General features: G+C 45.8%; 1 protein-coding gene across 2 annotated transcripts; it reads right to left on the reverse strand.

Moving 5' to 3' along the window:
• Window positions 1-10829: 10829 nt before the first annotated feature.
• Window positions 10830-14865, reverse strand: ZFP36L2 (ZFP36 ring finger protein like 2). Of its 2 annotated transcripts, none has more exons than XM_059718590.1 (2): window positions 14595-14865; window positions 10830-14408 (listed from the first exon to the last, which is right to left on the reverse strand). In XM_059718590.1, exons 1-2 carry the CDS (start codon window positions 14643-14645, stop codon window positions 13104-13106), a joined length of 1356 nt encoding a protein of 451 aa, XP_059574573.1. In that variant the 5' UTR covers window positions 14646-14865; the 3' UTR covers window positions 10830-13103. The 2 variants fall into 2 exon arrangements, with proteins under 2 accessions (XP_059574573.1, XP_059574566.1); XM_059718583.1 differs by having other exon boundaries at window positions 10830-14411; window positions 14595-14864.
• Window positions 14866-15091: the final 226 nt, after the last annotated feature.

Here is a 15091-nt window from a genome sequence, read left to right on the forward strand (position 1 = left end):
GCAATACTTAATTCTAGTAACACAGCAGCACTTGCTTTCTTTCAGACCCACACTGGAAGTATCAAGTCACCTCAACTCAACAAGCAGAACCTTTGCACGGCCTCTTTCTGTTTTGGCTTCCATCCTGTGGTATCCCATTTCACTTTTGCAAGCAGTGATATTTACAAGTGGTTTATAAGCATCCTTACCTACATAACTCATTGTTACAATAAGGCTTGTGACAGTGATTCATATTCACTTGTACTCATGTTTTCTTTTTCCAGCATTAATAAATGCTAGACATATGACAGACAATAACAGTTCATAGCTTCTCCATTCAGCAGAAATTGATCCTACCAGATTATCCTTCTTGGGTTGTTTTTTTTCAGAAAAAGGCAAATAAAGCCCAAATGGCCCCACAAAAGTGCCCTGGATGAGGAAAGTGAAATTGGACACCATAGCAAATACAGTTTCTCAAGGTGTGTTGCATATTGTGTGTGGATGCATATGCCTCCAACACTCAGGCTAGGAGACATTTTTGCTCTAGCAGTACCTTCACCGCACATGTTTGCCCTGCCTCTCCTCATGCTTTTCACTGCAGTCATAAAAGCCCACAGTGTGTGACGACTCAATTTCCTCTCAACCACAAAACCCCAGACTACCAGGGACTCTGAAGAAGACGGAAGAAAAGCAGGATGAGGAATGTGCATTATGTACAGCGCACCGTAAAGTCCTCCAGTTACCGGCAATCTAATTACAGTAAGTCACAGCTGCAAACTTGCAACAAGAAAAATTGGGAGCCTGAGCCCACCTGGCTCTCTGCCTGGTGACTCTTTCTCCTTTGAGTCCTTGTCCATATTCACTTTCCACTGCCAGTGACTCTAAAGCAGTGCCTGATCCACTTGAATGCTAGGTACAGACAGTCAAAAAGCCAGACGCTGAATTGATTCAGTCTTTGCAGGTAGTGTAAAATGCACAGGCTAAATTGAAACAGAAGTGAACAGACATTTACTTTCGATTCAGAAAGTACAGCCACATGCCTAAAGTGGCTCAGGCCAGAAGCCAGGGGCAGGGGCCACTACAGTAGGGCTGTCTAGCTGTGTTCACTTCCTAGTTCTGCTGCCCTTGAGATCTCTGGGATTTGCAGTCCAGAAGCACAACAGTAGGACTCATCAGGGTTGCTCATCACTTCTTGTTCCTGCTTTCAGGTACCTCTGGGATTTGTAGTCTACAGTTGCAGCCAGTAGTAAGTTTGAGCAGGGGAAGAGGTGTTTAACCCCCCTTCCTGGTTCCAGACCCCAGCCAGGGTTTGCCAGGTGCGGGGCAGTCCCCCCTATAGACTGGGCTGTATCCCTAGTCAGGCTTGCCCCCCTTATCAGCCAGCTTTCACTGCTCCAGCTACACAGCAAAGGGGCGTGGCCAGCTCTGCTCTCTGGAGCAGACAGCAAAGCCCAGCCCAGGGCTGCAAAGCACGCTGAGGGACTATGATTTAACTTGAACCAGGAAGGGGTCTGGGACAGAAGTTTCCTAAACTGGTTTGACTCAAATCAGTTAAGTCTGATACTACATTCAACCAGGTTTATCTTAAACCAGTTTCAGCCATTTTGAAACTGGTTTGTGTGCACTGAGCTTCTGCTCTGTTACAGGTTTAAATCAGTTTCTGATCACTTAAACTGGTTTATGCGTAACTTGTGTCCCTAGCCAAATGTCTGAGTTCAAGTGAAGAGCAACTGGAGGACTGATTCATGAAATGCAGCACCTACTCTGGAAACCTCCGCAATGGTGAAATATTCGATGCAGAAGTGTATGGTCCTCCAGGTGGCTGTCTTAGAGAGACATTTACATGAACCAAAGTTGCTTTGGCTCTGGTGGAATTTATTCTAACCACCATCAAGTGGTCCATCAAGTGGCAATTTCATAGCAGACTGACCATTCCAAGATCCATGCAGAGAATCACTTGTCGATACCATTGTGCCTTTTGATCTTTCAGCTATGGAAATTTCAAGTAGTGTCCAGATCTTACCTACCTTCCTAGCTGAGGCAATGACCATCAAACAGTCATCTTCATGGACAGAGGAAGTAATAAGCAGGTTGCCACTGATTCAAACAATAGATCCATTGAGAGAAATATCCTGAGGTCCTATTGGTGTCCTAGCTAGCTCAGAAAATCGGACACCTGGGCCAGACTTTTGAGTACCATCAGAACTTCAGAAAGAAGGGAGATGGCTGACCTTCCACGAATAAAATAGCAGACAGAGCTAAAATAGCTAATCTGACAGATCTGAGGGATAGATCACAGTACTTCAGGTCTAACAGACAGTACTGTATAGGATAGTTAAAATGAAAGCCTCATAATTCAGAAGTGAGAGTTTGCAGGGTACCATACCAAAATCCTAGTCCACTTGACCAAAAGTCCATTTGGGATGGACCTTCCTCATGGTGTAGGTAGGGAGATGCATCTCCTGAGGCTATCTGCATGGGTGTTCTGAAGGTCTCAGGCACGCTGCTATGAGGTGTATCCAGTGGCAGATATATCCATTCCAGAGACTGGACACCACTCCACACTGAGGAAAGTTCTTGTGCTTCCTTGTTTGTTGATGAAGAACATTGTGGTGGTGATATCTGTCATAATCTGGGCCTGAAGTGGTGTGATACAACATAAGAATGCCAGACAGGCTCTCTAGGTGCCCTGAGCTTTAATATCCAAGTAATTAATTTCCAGCCCAGTCTCCATGGAAGACCAAAGATCTTGCACTTGAAGGTCATCTTTGTTTGGCCCCTACTGTGGCAAGGTGGCATATGTAACTAGGAGAAAAGATACAAATCTCCACCTTGCAGGCATTGGCTGAGTCCTTCCTCCATGGAAGGGAGGACCTGACCAGTTGGGAACAGTCACCTCCACATTCAAAGGATGTCTTGCAGGGGAACAGACAATCTGCAACCTGACGCACAGTCTGGTGCATGGTATCACACAAATGAAAGAGGACACATGACCTAAGGAAGATAGGCATGTTACGACTGTGCTTGTTGGCCTCCAACTGCACAACGAGAACTAGCAAGATCTGGAACTAGACCACAGAGAATTAGAGTGTCTCCTGTAAACTCCAACCTCTGAACTGGAACCAGGTTAGGTTTTGGGGTTTTCATCACTAGGCTTTAGGTCAGTTGTTGTCAACCAGGGGTATGCATACCCCTAGGGGTACTTGGAAAGGTCACAGGGGGTATGTGTGGCTTTTACCCAGGGGAGGGGGAAGGGTACATTGGGCACCACCAGCCCCATGTGGCACATTGTGGCACCTCCCTGCCCGCCACCCTAGCTCACTCCCCTGATTGGATGCTGGGCCACTGCCCTTGGCCAATAGCCGATGGCAAGGAGGTGCCCCTCTACAGACAGACATCGGGTGGGGAGGCTCGCATGTGGTGGCCACTGCTGCCACCCACCACCCCACGCTGCCACCTCCCAGGAGCAGGGCCGGGGGGGGGCGAGGGGGTGAGGGCAGCAGCACCCCTCAGGGTTACACAGGTGCCACCCAGCCACTGCTACCACTCACTGCCCTGTGCCGCCACTGTACCCCACTTTTCCATGGCTGGTTGTATGTGTGGCACAAGGACCATCAGCAGCCTACGGAACTGCACATGAGACTAGCCATGGAAAAGTGGAGTGCAGCAGCATGGGGCGGTGGGTAGTGGTGGTGGGGGCCGCCTGTGAGCACCACTCCCCGCCCCCCCGCCCTGGGTCAAACTGCCACCACCAGAAGGGATACACTAGTTTAAAAAGGTTGAAACCCCCTGCCTTAAGTTATAGAACAATATGCAGTGAGTTCAAAAGTGAATGTCTGTTCACTTCCTTATTGGTTCAATTGATGCAGCTTAGACTAACCTGCGAAGATTGAATCTATTCAGCCTCAGGGTTATTGACTGTCTGCACTTAGCCTTAGTATCAAACTGAAGTTTACCTGTGCCAGGGTTTCATGTTTTTACTACAAAGTTTGTTCAGAAAGATAATTCTGAAAGACTGTATGTAGGCCTTATAGAAGAAGCAGCCACTCTGTACCGGGAAGGAGCTGCTTCCAGAGCCAAAGGTTTTTCCAGGCAGGCGTCTCTCTCTTCCAGGGTACCCTCTCAAGTTTCCAAAGTGCTCTTTCCAGAATGCCACACAATCAAACTGACCCCAAACCTTTCAGTTTCGGTTTAGGATGCTTGAATACTGCTTCCTCCATGTTGAGCTGATTTTTCCCAGAACACTATTTAGTATAGTCTGGAATTCCATTTGTGCATGAATGAACAAAAGCACAACTCACTAGTGCCAAAACGTGCCTATGACAGAAACAGATAGTTTCCTAAGAATAGATTCAGTTTGGATTCAGTGGAAAAACAGCAGAGCAGCATAAACAGTTTAATTTTATACTTGTTTTTAATCTACATGACTTTTACCCATTGCATTCCCACCCTAACCATGGCTGAGCCCACACCCGTTAAGATTACCATTCCGATTAAACTTGCTGTCATAAAACATTACCCAAATGCAGGTAGATATGGACCTTTCTGTACTTAACTTCACTGAAGATTTATTTCTAGAACATGGCTTCAATTTGGTTTGTATGAAAAAGAAAAAAAACAACCCTCACAAAAAACCCCAGTTCCTCTAGAAAGAGGAATGGCCTAAGCGTCAAACAGGAGCTAGGAAATCCTGTACTAAAATCCAAACTCTGATACTGAATATGGGGCCTTTAGCAAGAGAAAAGTTAAGGGCTAGTTCCACAAGGGAGTTAAGGCAGACAAGGTTCTTTGGGTAAATGTGATGTCTTTTATTAGACCAACTAAATAGATGGAAAAATTGTTCTTTGCAAACTTTCAGGCACAAACACCCTTCTTTGTTCTTTGTGGCCGAAAGTTTGCAAAGAACAATTTTTTCCAACTATTTAGTTGGTCTAATAAAAGGTATCACATTTACCCAAAAAGCCTTGTCTGCCTATGTCATTAGACCAACACTGCTACAACCAGCAACCCTGAAACAAAGGAGTTTAGGCACTGCATGCTGTGTGTTACAAGGCCTAACATGTATGTGCCTGGGACTGAGAGCAAAATCTGCAGCCCTAAACTAGGCCCTAAGATCTCTATTTACACAATGCATGCAGTAAGCTAGTCATGTTAGGCAAGAATGAGAGGAGAAATGATGGGAAAAGTTTTACAGTAGCCAGCACACTTAATACAGAGCTAAATTAGTCAATAAAAAATTAGGACACAGAATCAGTCTTAAACTACACTCCTGTCCAGGGTAGGTCATCTCCTTCCACTTGGGATTCACAACCCTGAACAGGCTCCTGTACCACAGCCTTTTCTTTCCAACAAGGGAGTAAGATTAATTCCTCCATTAATTTCTTCTTAAATACCCACAAAGGAGCATCCTTACCTTTAGACAACAGCTTTGAGGTCAGAGCAGTCTCAGAACATGGGATCCCCAGGGTTTGACTTCTTCCTCCTACCTGTGGGAGTTCAAGCCCACATTTCCCACTTCCAAGGAGACTGCCTTGACCACTCTCCCCTTCCCATTTCATAGGTATGTGCTCTACCCACTGAGAACTTGAATCTCTCCAGCTGACCAGTTCAGCAAGAGGCTCTATAGTGGTGTACCACTATGCTAAGCATTCTGCACTCAGTACACACTGAAAACTTGGCTGGCATGCACATTTATTCAGTACAAAGAGTTTTAATGGAGAGAGGATAGCTCATGGATCAAAATCTCCTCCCCATAAATGGTACATACAAACATGGCAAAAGCAACACATCTGGGGAACGATATTGCTTTTCCCTTGCAGTCTCTTTTCCATGCTCAATTCAAGAGCAGGCTGAATATCATTATCTGGGGAAAAGCCTTCATAAACAACATCATCCCATTTAAGATCTGGCAATGCATGCCAAATTCAGAGGCTCACATGTGTCACCTTATCTCACACTGAACAAGGACTTTGGGAGTATTTGTTCAACCACTTTTATCCAGGAGTCAGAATACCCATGTAACTAAAAAAAATAAGTGAGAAAAGAAATACAGGACCACTTTTGTATGGCTGTGGGAAAAAGTTAACAAGTGTAAAGGCCATTTTTGTGCTTTCCTGCATTAAAGAAAAATTGGTTTTCACACTCCTGTTTGGCTATTTTTTAGTACAATACAATGGATCTAATACTGGATTTTATGGACAGTTTAAAGCTGATCAAAATACCAGTTATGAAGCCTCTTACTGCTACAGAGTTTCTCTCTAATTCTTATGCTGAGCAGCTCTCTGCATTCTAAGTATCCAAGTGACTGACAGTTAGAAAAGATAGTGGGTAATAATCCAGTGATACAGGACCTCTGTTTTCAAATGTCAGTGTTTCTAAAGGTGTCCCTACCTATCTAAGTTAAGACATGGAAGGGAAAAGAAGGTTTTAAGTTACTCTGTTACTCCTTTCCAAGTACTGTACAGCTTAGAAATTACTCAGGAAGTGTCCTCTAAGGCTCAGCAACAGAAAAAAACCCAACCCAAAAACAATTTATCGGGGTGAGTAATTTGTTGTTTTTTCACAAGGTTGCCAATGATAGTCTCTCACCCCAAAATGTCTCCATTATACACAGCTACCATGTCTTATTTTAATAGAAAACCTGAAATTATTTTTATTTGTGTATTTAAGACTTAAGAATCAACTTCTTTCTGGCCAAATTATTTGAATGTATCTGATGTTTTGCGATTTCGGCAATTAACTTTTCAAAAGTCCATAAGAAATTAAACTCTTGCATGAATATTTTCTAATAATTGACCCCCCCCCAATTAAATCAGTGATTTTCAATACACACTACATTTTTAGAAGAAAAAATTACACAATTGTAGTTAAACATGAATACTGTAAAATCTAGAGACTAATAGCATACACAGACACCTTCCTTTTCATCTCTTCTGAAGATGCAACCCTGTCACTTATTAAGGACATTTCAGCAATATATTTACGGTACTTGACCATGAGTTTTGACTGAAGTCTTATTTTCACCACCAATATATTTTCAAATAAAAACACTGTACTCCATGTGATCACAAGAAATATTCCTGCTCATTGTGTTGCCAACATGGAAATGAAGCTTTAACAAGTAGCTACAGGAATTGTCCTACGGGCAGAGAAAATAAAACCACTGCCCCACCTCCTCCCCTCCCCACCATCAAGACATGTCACCAGGTGGTTTGCCAACCCACCCTTGCCATTCTGATTTAATTTACAAGAGAAACACAAAATCATAGCAATGATTTGACAGTAGAAGAGCATGACTATGGTAAGTTTCTAGTTACCACCTTAGTTACAGCTCCACAACTCCAAAGATAACAATGGTTTAGAGCTCTTAGGGCTTTTTTATCATCAGCTGTTTATTGGTGATAGACCATTTGCACAAGTAAATGTAGTTTTCTAGCTGCTTGCCTATGAACTGTACTGGTAACTTCAAGGCCACTTGATAATCACAGCACAAGTAATGTTGGAAAACCTGTCTGCCAAGAATTTGAAATAAAATGCTAAAAAGGAAGGTATAAGCATACAGATGGAAAAATAGGGATGTAGCTACAATACATTAGAGGTTCTCTTTGTTTCTCCACCTTACAGCCAGAAGTCCCTTTGGAATTTGTCAGTACCATACCAATTCAGTTCTGTTGGACAACATAAGATTCCCAACTTCCTTTTCAAGAACTGCTGTACAATCAACATTGCAAGCTAGAGAGACAGAAATATATATATGTATCAACCCACAATTAGTGTCTCATCATTGACGGGTCTGAATACTAGCACTAATTTTATTTTAATTCAAAGTTTCACATTCCAGGGTAGGATAAAAATGTAATATGTCATTATTTCTGCTGTTCTATAAACCATTCAGCTGTAATGGGTATGTTCAGATTAGGTTTACTTTGCAAATAGAAATGAAATAAGAGTTTGAGCATGTAGTTGTCAGAGATAGATGCATGAACTTATCACTTTATTAAGCCCTTTCACCTCAACAGCTGTTAAGACTGGGTGCTTGGGGTGGGGGGCAGAGGAGAACGTTTTTCAAGATGCATGAAAACTTTGTGGAGAATCAGAGAGGAATACTGGAAGAAATGCATGTTGTAAACTCTTTACCAAATTAATAGGCGACTTGCTGACATGCCATCTCCTACAATTTGGTATATACTGAAAACAGTGGCCTGCAATCTGATAGCCAATAACGTTGGGTTTATGCACACTGTAATAGAAACAGTACTGTAGTATAAATTACACCATTTGGGCCTGCAAATGAACAGGGAGTTGAGAGAAAGAAGCTGCCTTACTGCTTGAGTCGTGTTAGTGGGTTAAGAGCAGTATCTGTGCTGCTGGATATACATTGTTCAGTATTGCACAATCCAGACAAGCATTTTGAAATCAGTCTGAGTCTTTTCATTAACTTCTGCCAGGCCCAAAGCCTAGGGCAAGTTAAACAGAATACTTAAATTTGAGCACCCACTATGTAAAGAGAGCGGCTTAACAATTAACAAGTACCATGACTAATAGGAACAACTTACTTGATAAATTTCAGAATCCCACATTGAACATATTAAGTGGTATCACACCAGCTCTTTCCCAATCTTACTACTGTATTTAATAGTAAAAGTCCAAGTCCACATTTAAGATTTCTACGTTAACGAGTATACAGAAGTAGGAAAAACTGAGTTCTAAAACTCTAGCTATGATTGGCTATTATAGATCACTTTTCTATATCCCCACCATCCTTGTAACATTACTTTGCAAGAATCACACCAACAAGAGGCACTGAAGACCTTAAAGTATCGTGCCAATGCAAAGTTCCTGTAGAGAAGCAATTTATTGTTTTGCAGAGTCCACCCATTTACAAGGCAACAGGACATTTATGAATAGTCTGGCCTAGCTCATGCATTTCAGTTAATTCCCAAATAAAAGCTACAGAACTTTTGTTTCAATGCAAGCATCAGTTTGCACATAAAATACACACACACACACACACACACACACACACACACACACACACGCTAATCTTCCTTGTTCAAGGACTGCTCGAGGTATTGGAAGAGAAAAAGAAAAGCTGGGGGGGGAAGAGGAGGTTGCTTGTTTTTAAATGCATTTTTCCAGGGGAGCTAAACAATTTACTTCAGGAGCATTGCTTTCAGCGAGAAAGCAGTGCACCAGTCTTTAGGCCCTCTTTACCACTTCCCCCTCCCCCCAACATACCAATGCACTAGTCTTTTGCGAGACTTCTTGAACTGTTATTCATGCTTTGCTGGCAGCACTGCCAATGCACAAAACAGCTTGAATTAACACCAGTGCAATTGTATTTAATGTGGAACAGCTGCTGCAGAACTTTCAGGATTCATACACCAACCAGGAAACACCAAACTGTACTGCTGTGACTCACAATGAGCTGCTACTCAACACACAGAAGTTTGTACAGGAGATGCAAGTACTGTCTGAGAAAATACAGCTGCCCAAATGAGACATTATTGATTGCCAAATCTCTTACCTCCTTTGGATACAGTCAAGGGGGAGGGAAGTGGTTAAAAAAAAGCTACACTCACACTCTCTCCTATACTACACATTAGTAATACATGTATTTTATTATGAGGCAGGGGGAGGTTATTATTATTATTTTTTTTTAAAGTTAGCATAAAACTGGATTGGCTCAAGTAGGCAGCAGTAGCTTAGGAAGTTTAAACAGCAGGACTTATTTTTAACCAAACAACATAGTGGGGGAGAAAGAGTGAGCACTCAGGAACTCATTTTTATATGCAAGTAAGTTACTATAGCATCTAGAGCTCCAGTCAGACTTATGGTGTTGGGTACTATACAAACAAAAAAATGAATCCAGTTTCTTCTGAAAGAAAAGCTTGTTAAAAGAGCAGAAACAGCAATTCTGAGTAAACAAGGCAGAGAGAATGTGTAGGAACAGGTTTGCATCATCCACTTTAGAGATTAGATTGCATTGTCCTATCACTTATTTGTTTAGTTTTATGCTAAAAGTCAGTCCAAGGTTTGTTACACAAACACATGGCACAGTATTACATTCTACCTTGTATTTATAGAACATACTGTGGCAATCCGGACAGTACAAAGATGCCATAAAGTTAACATTTATCAGGCTGACAGAAGTAGAAATAAGTCTTCCAAATCATGCCAAGTATATTCCAAGAGATTCTAGAAAGGACCCCGTTATAGAATTAACATTAAAAAAACCAAAATGCTTCCTGAATTAATGAAATGTAGGGCCCACAGGCCTCTTTGTACTTCATTGTGAAAGTTATCTGCAAGGATTTAGGCTACCCAAATCCCCAAGGCCCAGAGGTGACAGAATAAGCTAGACAATTAGGAAAGCATGACTTTAAAGCCAATACATCAACTGATGGAATGCTAGGATGGAAGCCTGTATTCCTGGCAGATGAAAATGCATTTGAATCAAAACCTAGGTCTTAGTCGCATTTCATTCCCCCCCACCTTTATCCCATGCAAGCTTAAAAAAAAAACCCACAAACTAGGCCACATATTAGTACACCTACACAAGCAAGTGTCATTGATAAAAGACCATTAACTGGATTTTCCATTTCAGATAACTAAAGGTACAGAAAGCAAAAAGGTTTATTCCCCTCTTCCTTTCCAAGAAAGCTTGACATAATATCTAACTTGCACTAGTACTTTGGAACCTTCTGGAACACCGGTTATTAGTTTTGGCAGCCGACCAGTGATTTCTACAGGAATGGAGTCATTTTGCAGTTCAAAACCTGGTTAATCTGTAGCTAGACACATTTCTGATGAGGGAAAGCTAGTAAAAAAGCACCACCTTGCAGGCATGGTCTCAATAGATTTTTTTTTTTCCAAAAATTTTTATTGGGAGAACTACAAAACATTTACAGTACAAAGTTTACAGTCTCACACTCAATTTGTAGTGAACTGACTCCCGAAAATATATTACAACTCAAGTTGACTTATCCTTTAGTTACATTCAAAGCATATTTCTGTTAAAGTAGTCAAAAAAAAAAAAAAAAAAAAAAGTACATAGTGCTCAATCTGTACCTATGTACAAAACAAAAAGCTAAGCTACTGCTCATTCATCCACCGTCCAGGAAAGTTTTGGAACCCTCCCCTCCCCCTCCCACCCCCCGGACTTTCTACACAAGGAAAAAAAAATAGTAATAATTACAAAGTTTTGGAATTTAATTCAACAAGATATGTTCACGTACTGTATAAAGTTTCAGATCCAAAGGTGGCCTGGCCTCCTTGCTTATTTAAAAAGTGGTGAAATTGTTGTAGTTAAAACCCATCCCTACATTCAAATTATCATGTCAAGCATTAAGAAAAAATACTTTTTTGGTTGAGGAAGATTTAAGGCAAGCGTGGACCCTTGAGAAGGCACTGTGAGATATAATACTGGGACCCCCAATTATTGCTACATACTTTGAGACTATTATCACAGTGTGATTGGTGGAGTTAGGCAACAAAAATACTTTTTTGGTTAAATTTCAAACGAGTTTGATTTACATTTGCCACTTTGAAGTCTGATTGCAAAGTAGTTCTGTTTTCATTAAAAACAACAAACAAATAAACAAACTTGGACGGGCTACAACCATTTTACATTCTAGAAAACCCATAGAAAAAAAAAAATCCTCAAACTACTTCCACAGCATCGAGACCGATTTCTATCAAGAAACCATGCAATCTTTCAAAAATTTTCGTAAACAAGGAAAGAAATTAATGAAATAAATATTACATACAATCTCTTAAATTAAGATTTTACTCATTTACAATAAAATAACCAAGTGAAGTTACAAAAAGGCATATATTACTGTGAAAAGAACACACACTCCACATTTCGCCGATTAATAATGGCAATCATAATTTAAACATAATAAAAGAATATATATCTATTGCTTTTCATCATACCCGATAAATACAGTATGAACAAATTACCAATGTATACTTTTCACAAGATAATAAATAAGTTAAATAGTTTCATATTGAGTTGTGTGCAGTGACTCATGCAGTTCAACTCAAAAAACAGCTAAAAAAATTAAAAAACAAACAAAAAAAATCAGCAGTTATTCTCCAACAATGACAAAGCTCGGTTGAGTGCTTCCAAATAAAGCAAACAACAACAACACAAATTGTTCTAAGCCAAACGTCCACTAAGTGGTGGCAATGGAACCAATATTAAACTTTGGAATGAAAAGTTTTAGCATTTGTTATAATATATATAGATATATATAGATATATTTATATATATAAAAAAGGGTTGTTATCAAGGCATATTCTTGGCAGGATGTTGGATTCTTCTTTTAAAAGCTTATACATTTCATATGTTGTGTGTTTTAATTTTGAACTGGACTGAAAGGCCAGAAAGGAAGAAAAAACAACCCCAAACAACTCCTCCCCCCCCCACTTAATAATCAATTGTTCCCCCCCCCCTCCCATGTATAAAAAAAATTGGAGGAGCTGGAAAGGCAGAGTTCAGGCCCCTCTGGATTGTTTGTTGCTTTCTGGGGGCGTCTTTCCCCCCCTCCCTTCTGCTAATGCTTCTTGTAAAAGAACAAAACAAAAACAGGAACACAGAGATGGAATGGCTGCTGCTGGTGCTTAGTCTCCAAGAGGAACAACAAAGAAACAAAAAAAAAAAAAAAAAGACAATCCCCTTCTTCCAAGGTCTCTCTCTAAAAAAAAGTAGGTTTGTTCTGTGCGCCTCACCGTTTCACCCTTTTGCAGAGGAAAAGCAAAAAGCAAAAAAAGACTGAAGTTTTTGTTCGTCTCGCGACATAAAACGTGGGTTGGTTTCCCCGCCCTCCCGCCTTCTCTTCCACCCCGCTGCTTTTTAATTTAGTTGCTCAGCAATTAAACTAGAAAAGGGGGGGAGGCGAAGAGAGAAAAATGAGAAACACCCTGAAGCAAAGAAGAAACAAACAACAAAAAAAAACAAACAAAAAACACCAGGAGAGAGATTAGAGAAAACACCCCCCCTCCCCTTCAGAGCCCAGAGGGACCGCGTGTGCGAGCTTGGCTGGTTCCCGGGAGGCGGTGGCGGCAGTCCGCGAGGAGGCGGCGGCGGCGGCTGGGCGCCGCCTGCCCTGCCCTGCCCCTCAGTCGTCGGAGATAGAGAGGCGGCTGAAGATGGGCAGGCGCCTGCCGGAGTCCAGGCTGGGCGACTCGGAGCCGCTGAGGCTGCCGGAGCTGAGCGAGCCGCTCAGGTAGCTGTCGCGGTCGGAGCCGAGCGAGTCCGGGGGGCTGGGCGGCGCGTCGAAGACGGGCGAGTCGGGCAGGCGGCGGCGCAGCGGCTGGAAGCTGAAGGGCGGCGAGGCGGGCGGCGCCGGGCATGGGCAGCTGCCCGCGGGCCCGGGGGGAGGCGGCGGCGGCGGCGCGGCTTGGTGCTGGCAGCGGTAGTAGGCGGCGGCCGCCACCGCCGCCGCGAAGTTGTGCGTGTGCAGCGCCAGCGGCGCGATGAGGCTGCCCAGCTCCTGGCCCGAGAAGGCGAAGGCGTTGTTGGCGCAGGCGGGCGGCAGCAGCTCCTCACAGTAGGCGGGCGGCGGCGTGCGCGACCCCTCCAGCAGCCCGTTGCCCGCGGGCGGCGGCCCCGCCGGCTGCTGCTGCTGGTGGTGGTGGTGGTGGTGCGGCGCCGAGAAGCCGGAGAAGCTGAGGCTGTGGTGCAGCTTGGGCCGCTCGGCGCCGCGCGGGAAGGAAGCGGCGCTGGCGGCAGGGTCGCGGGGAGCGAAGGCTGCGCGCAGGTCGCCCGTGCTGCCGCTGCCGGACTGGGCGGGCGGCTGGGCGGCGTTGGCGGGGGGCGCGGGCTGCGGCGCGGGGCGGCGCTCGTCCGCGTTGTGGATGAAGTGGCAGCGTGGGCCGTAGGGACAGAAGCCGATGGTGTGGAAGGTGCGGCACAGCTCCGTCTTGTACTTGGGGTGGCGCGTGAGGCTGCGCAGCTCGTGGAAGCCGTGCGCGAACTGGCACTTCTCGCCGTACTTGCAGGCGCCGCTCTCCTCGAAGGGGCGGCACAGCTCCGTCTTGTAGCGCGTGGAGTTGATGGGCGCCCCCCCGCCCCCCTTCCCGCCCTGCTGCTGCTGCTGGAGCTGCTGCATGAGGTGCTGGCTGCGCTCGCCCGTCTCGCTGAACGAGCGGTCCCGAAACTTGTTCTCCTTGTTGAGTAGCGCCGTGGGGCTCCCGCCGCCCGAGCCCGCCTCCTTCAGGCTGCCGAAGGACGACGAGGACGAGGAGGAGGACGGCGAGCTGGAGCCCGACGAGCCGGGGAACTTGGAGGACGGCGCGGCCAGGGCCGGCAGGTTGCTGGTAGAGTGCCGCCGCAGGAAGCCCGGCGCGAAGCTGGAGCCCGGCGTCGCCACGGGCGTCCCCACCGCCTTCTTGTCCAGCATGCTGCTCAGCGACTTCTCCGTCTGCTGCCGGGCGGCACAAGGGGACAAAGAGTTGGCCACGGCCTGCCCCGTCTCCCGCTCCCCGCCCCGCCCCGTCCGGGCTTGGCTCTGCCCTGCACCCCGCAGTTGCAGCCGGCCCCCAGCCTCCCGCGCCCCCGCCGTGCAAGCGCCCCGCGGGCGGGAGCCCGAGCCCGAGCCGTCCCCTACCTTGTACAAGAAGTCGATGTCGTAGAAGGCGGACAGCAGCGCCGCAGACATGCCTAGACCCGGGGCTGAGCGGGCATGCAGGAAGGACCCCAGGATCCCGCCGCCCTGCGCGGCGCGGGCACGGCCACGGCTAGGCGAGGCGAGGGCCGGCTGCCGCGGGCCAGTGCCAGTCGGCGGGGCCGCGCCGGGCCGGGCCGGGAGGGAGCGGGTGCCCAGCCAAGGCGGCGGTGGCGCTGCAGCTGCTGCTAGTACAGCGCTCGGCTCTGCTGGAAGTCGGGAGTCCCGAGCCCGCCCAGATATAAACCGCGGGGCTGGCGGGCGGGGCGGGCCCGGGGAGCCCGGCAACGCCCCGCCCCGGCCCCGCCCGCCCAGCCCAGAGCCGCTCGCCGCCTCCCATTGGGCCGCAGCCAGCGCGGGGCCTTCCGCCGGGGAGCGCCGTCGGGCCGAGGCGAGTGAGAGTGTGCAACCGGGGGGGTAATGTGCAGGGCTGTGTGCGC

Source organism: Alligator mississippiensis, chromosome 1 (assembly GCF_030867095.1).
Source record: "Alligator mississippiensis isolate rAllMis1 chromosome 1, rAllMis1, whole genome shotgun sequence".
Lineage (NCBI taxonomy): Eukaryota > Metazoa > Chordata > Crocodylia > Alligatoridae > Alligator > Alligator mississippiensis.

Excerpts from the sequence above, each read along its gene's own strand:
- ZFP36L2 (XM_059718583.1), bottom strand. The coding sequence starts at position 14,645 with ATGTCTGCGGCGCTGCTGTCCGCCTTCTACGACATCGACTTCTTGTAC. Across the intron at positions 14,412-14,594 it reads ACATCGACTTCTTGTACAAG|CAGACGGAGAAGTCGCTGAG; the intron begins GTAGGGGACGGC and ends GCCGCCCGGCAG.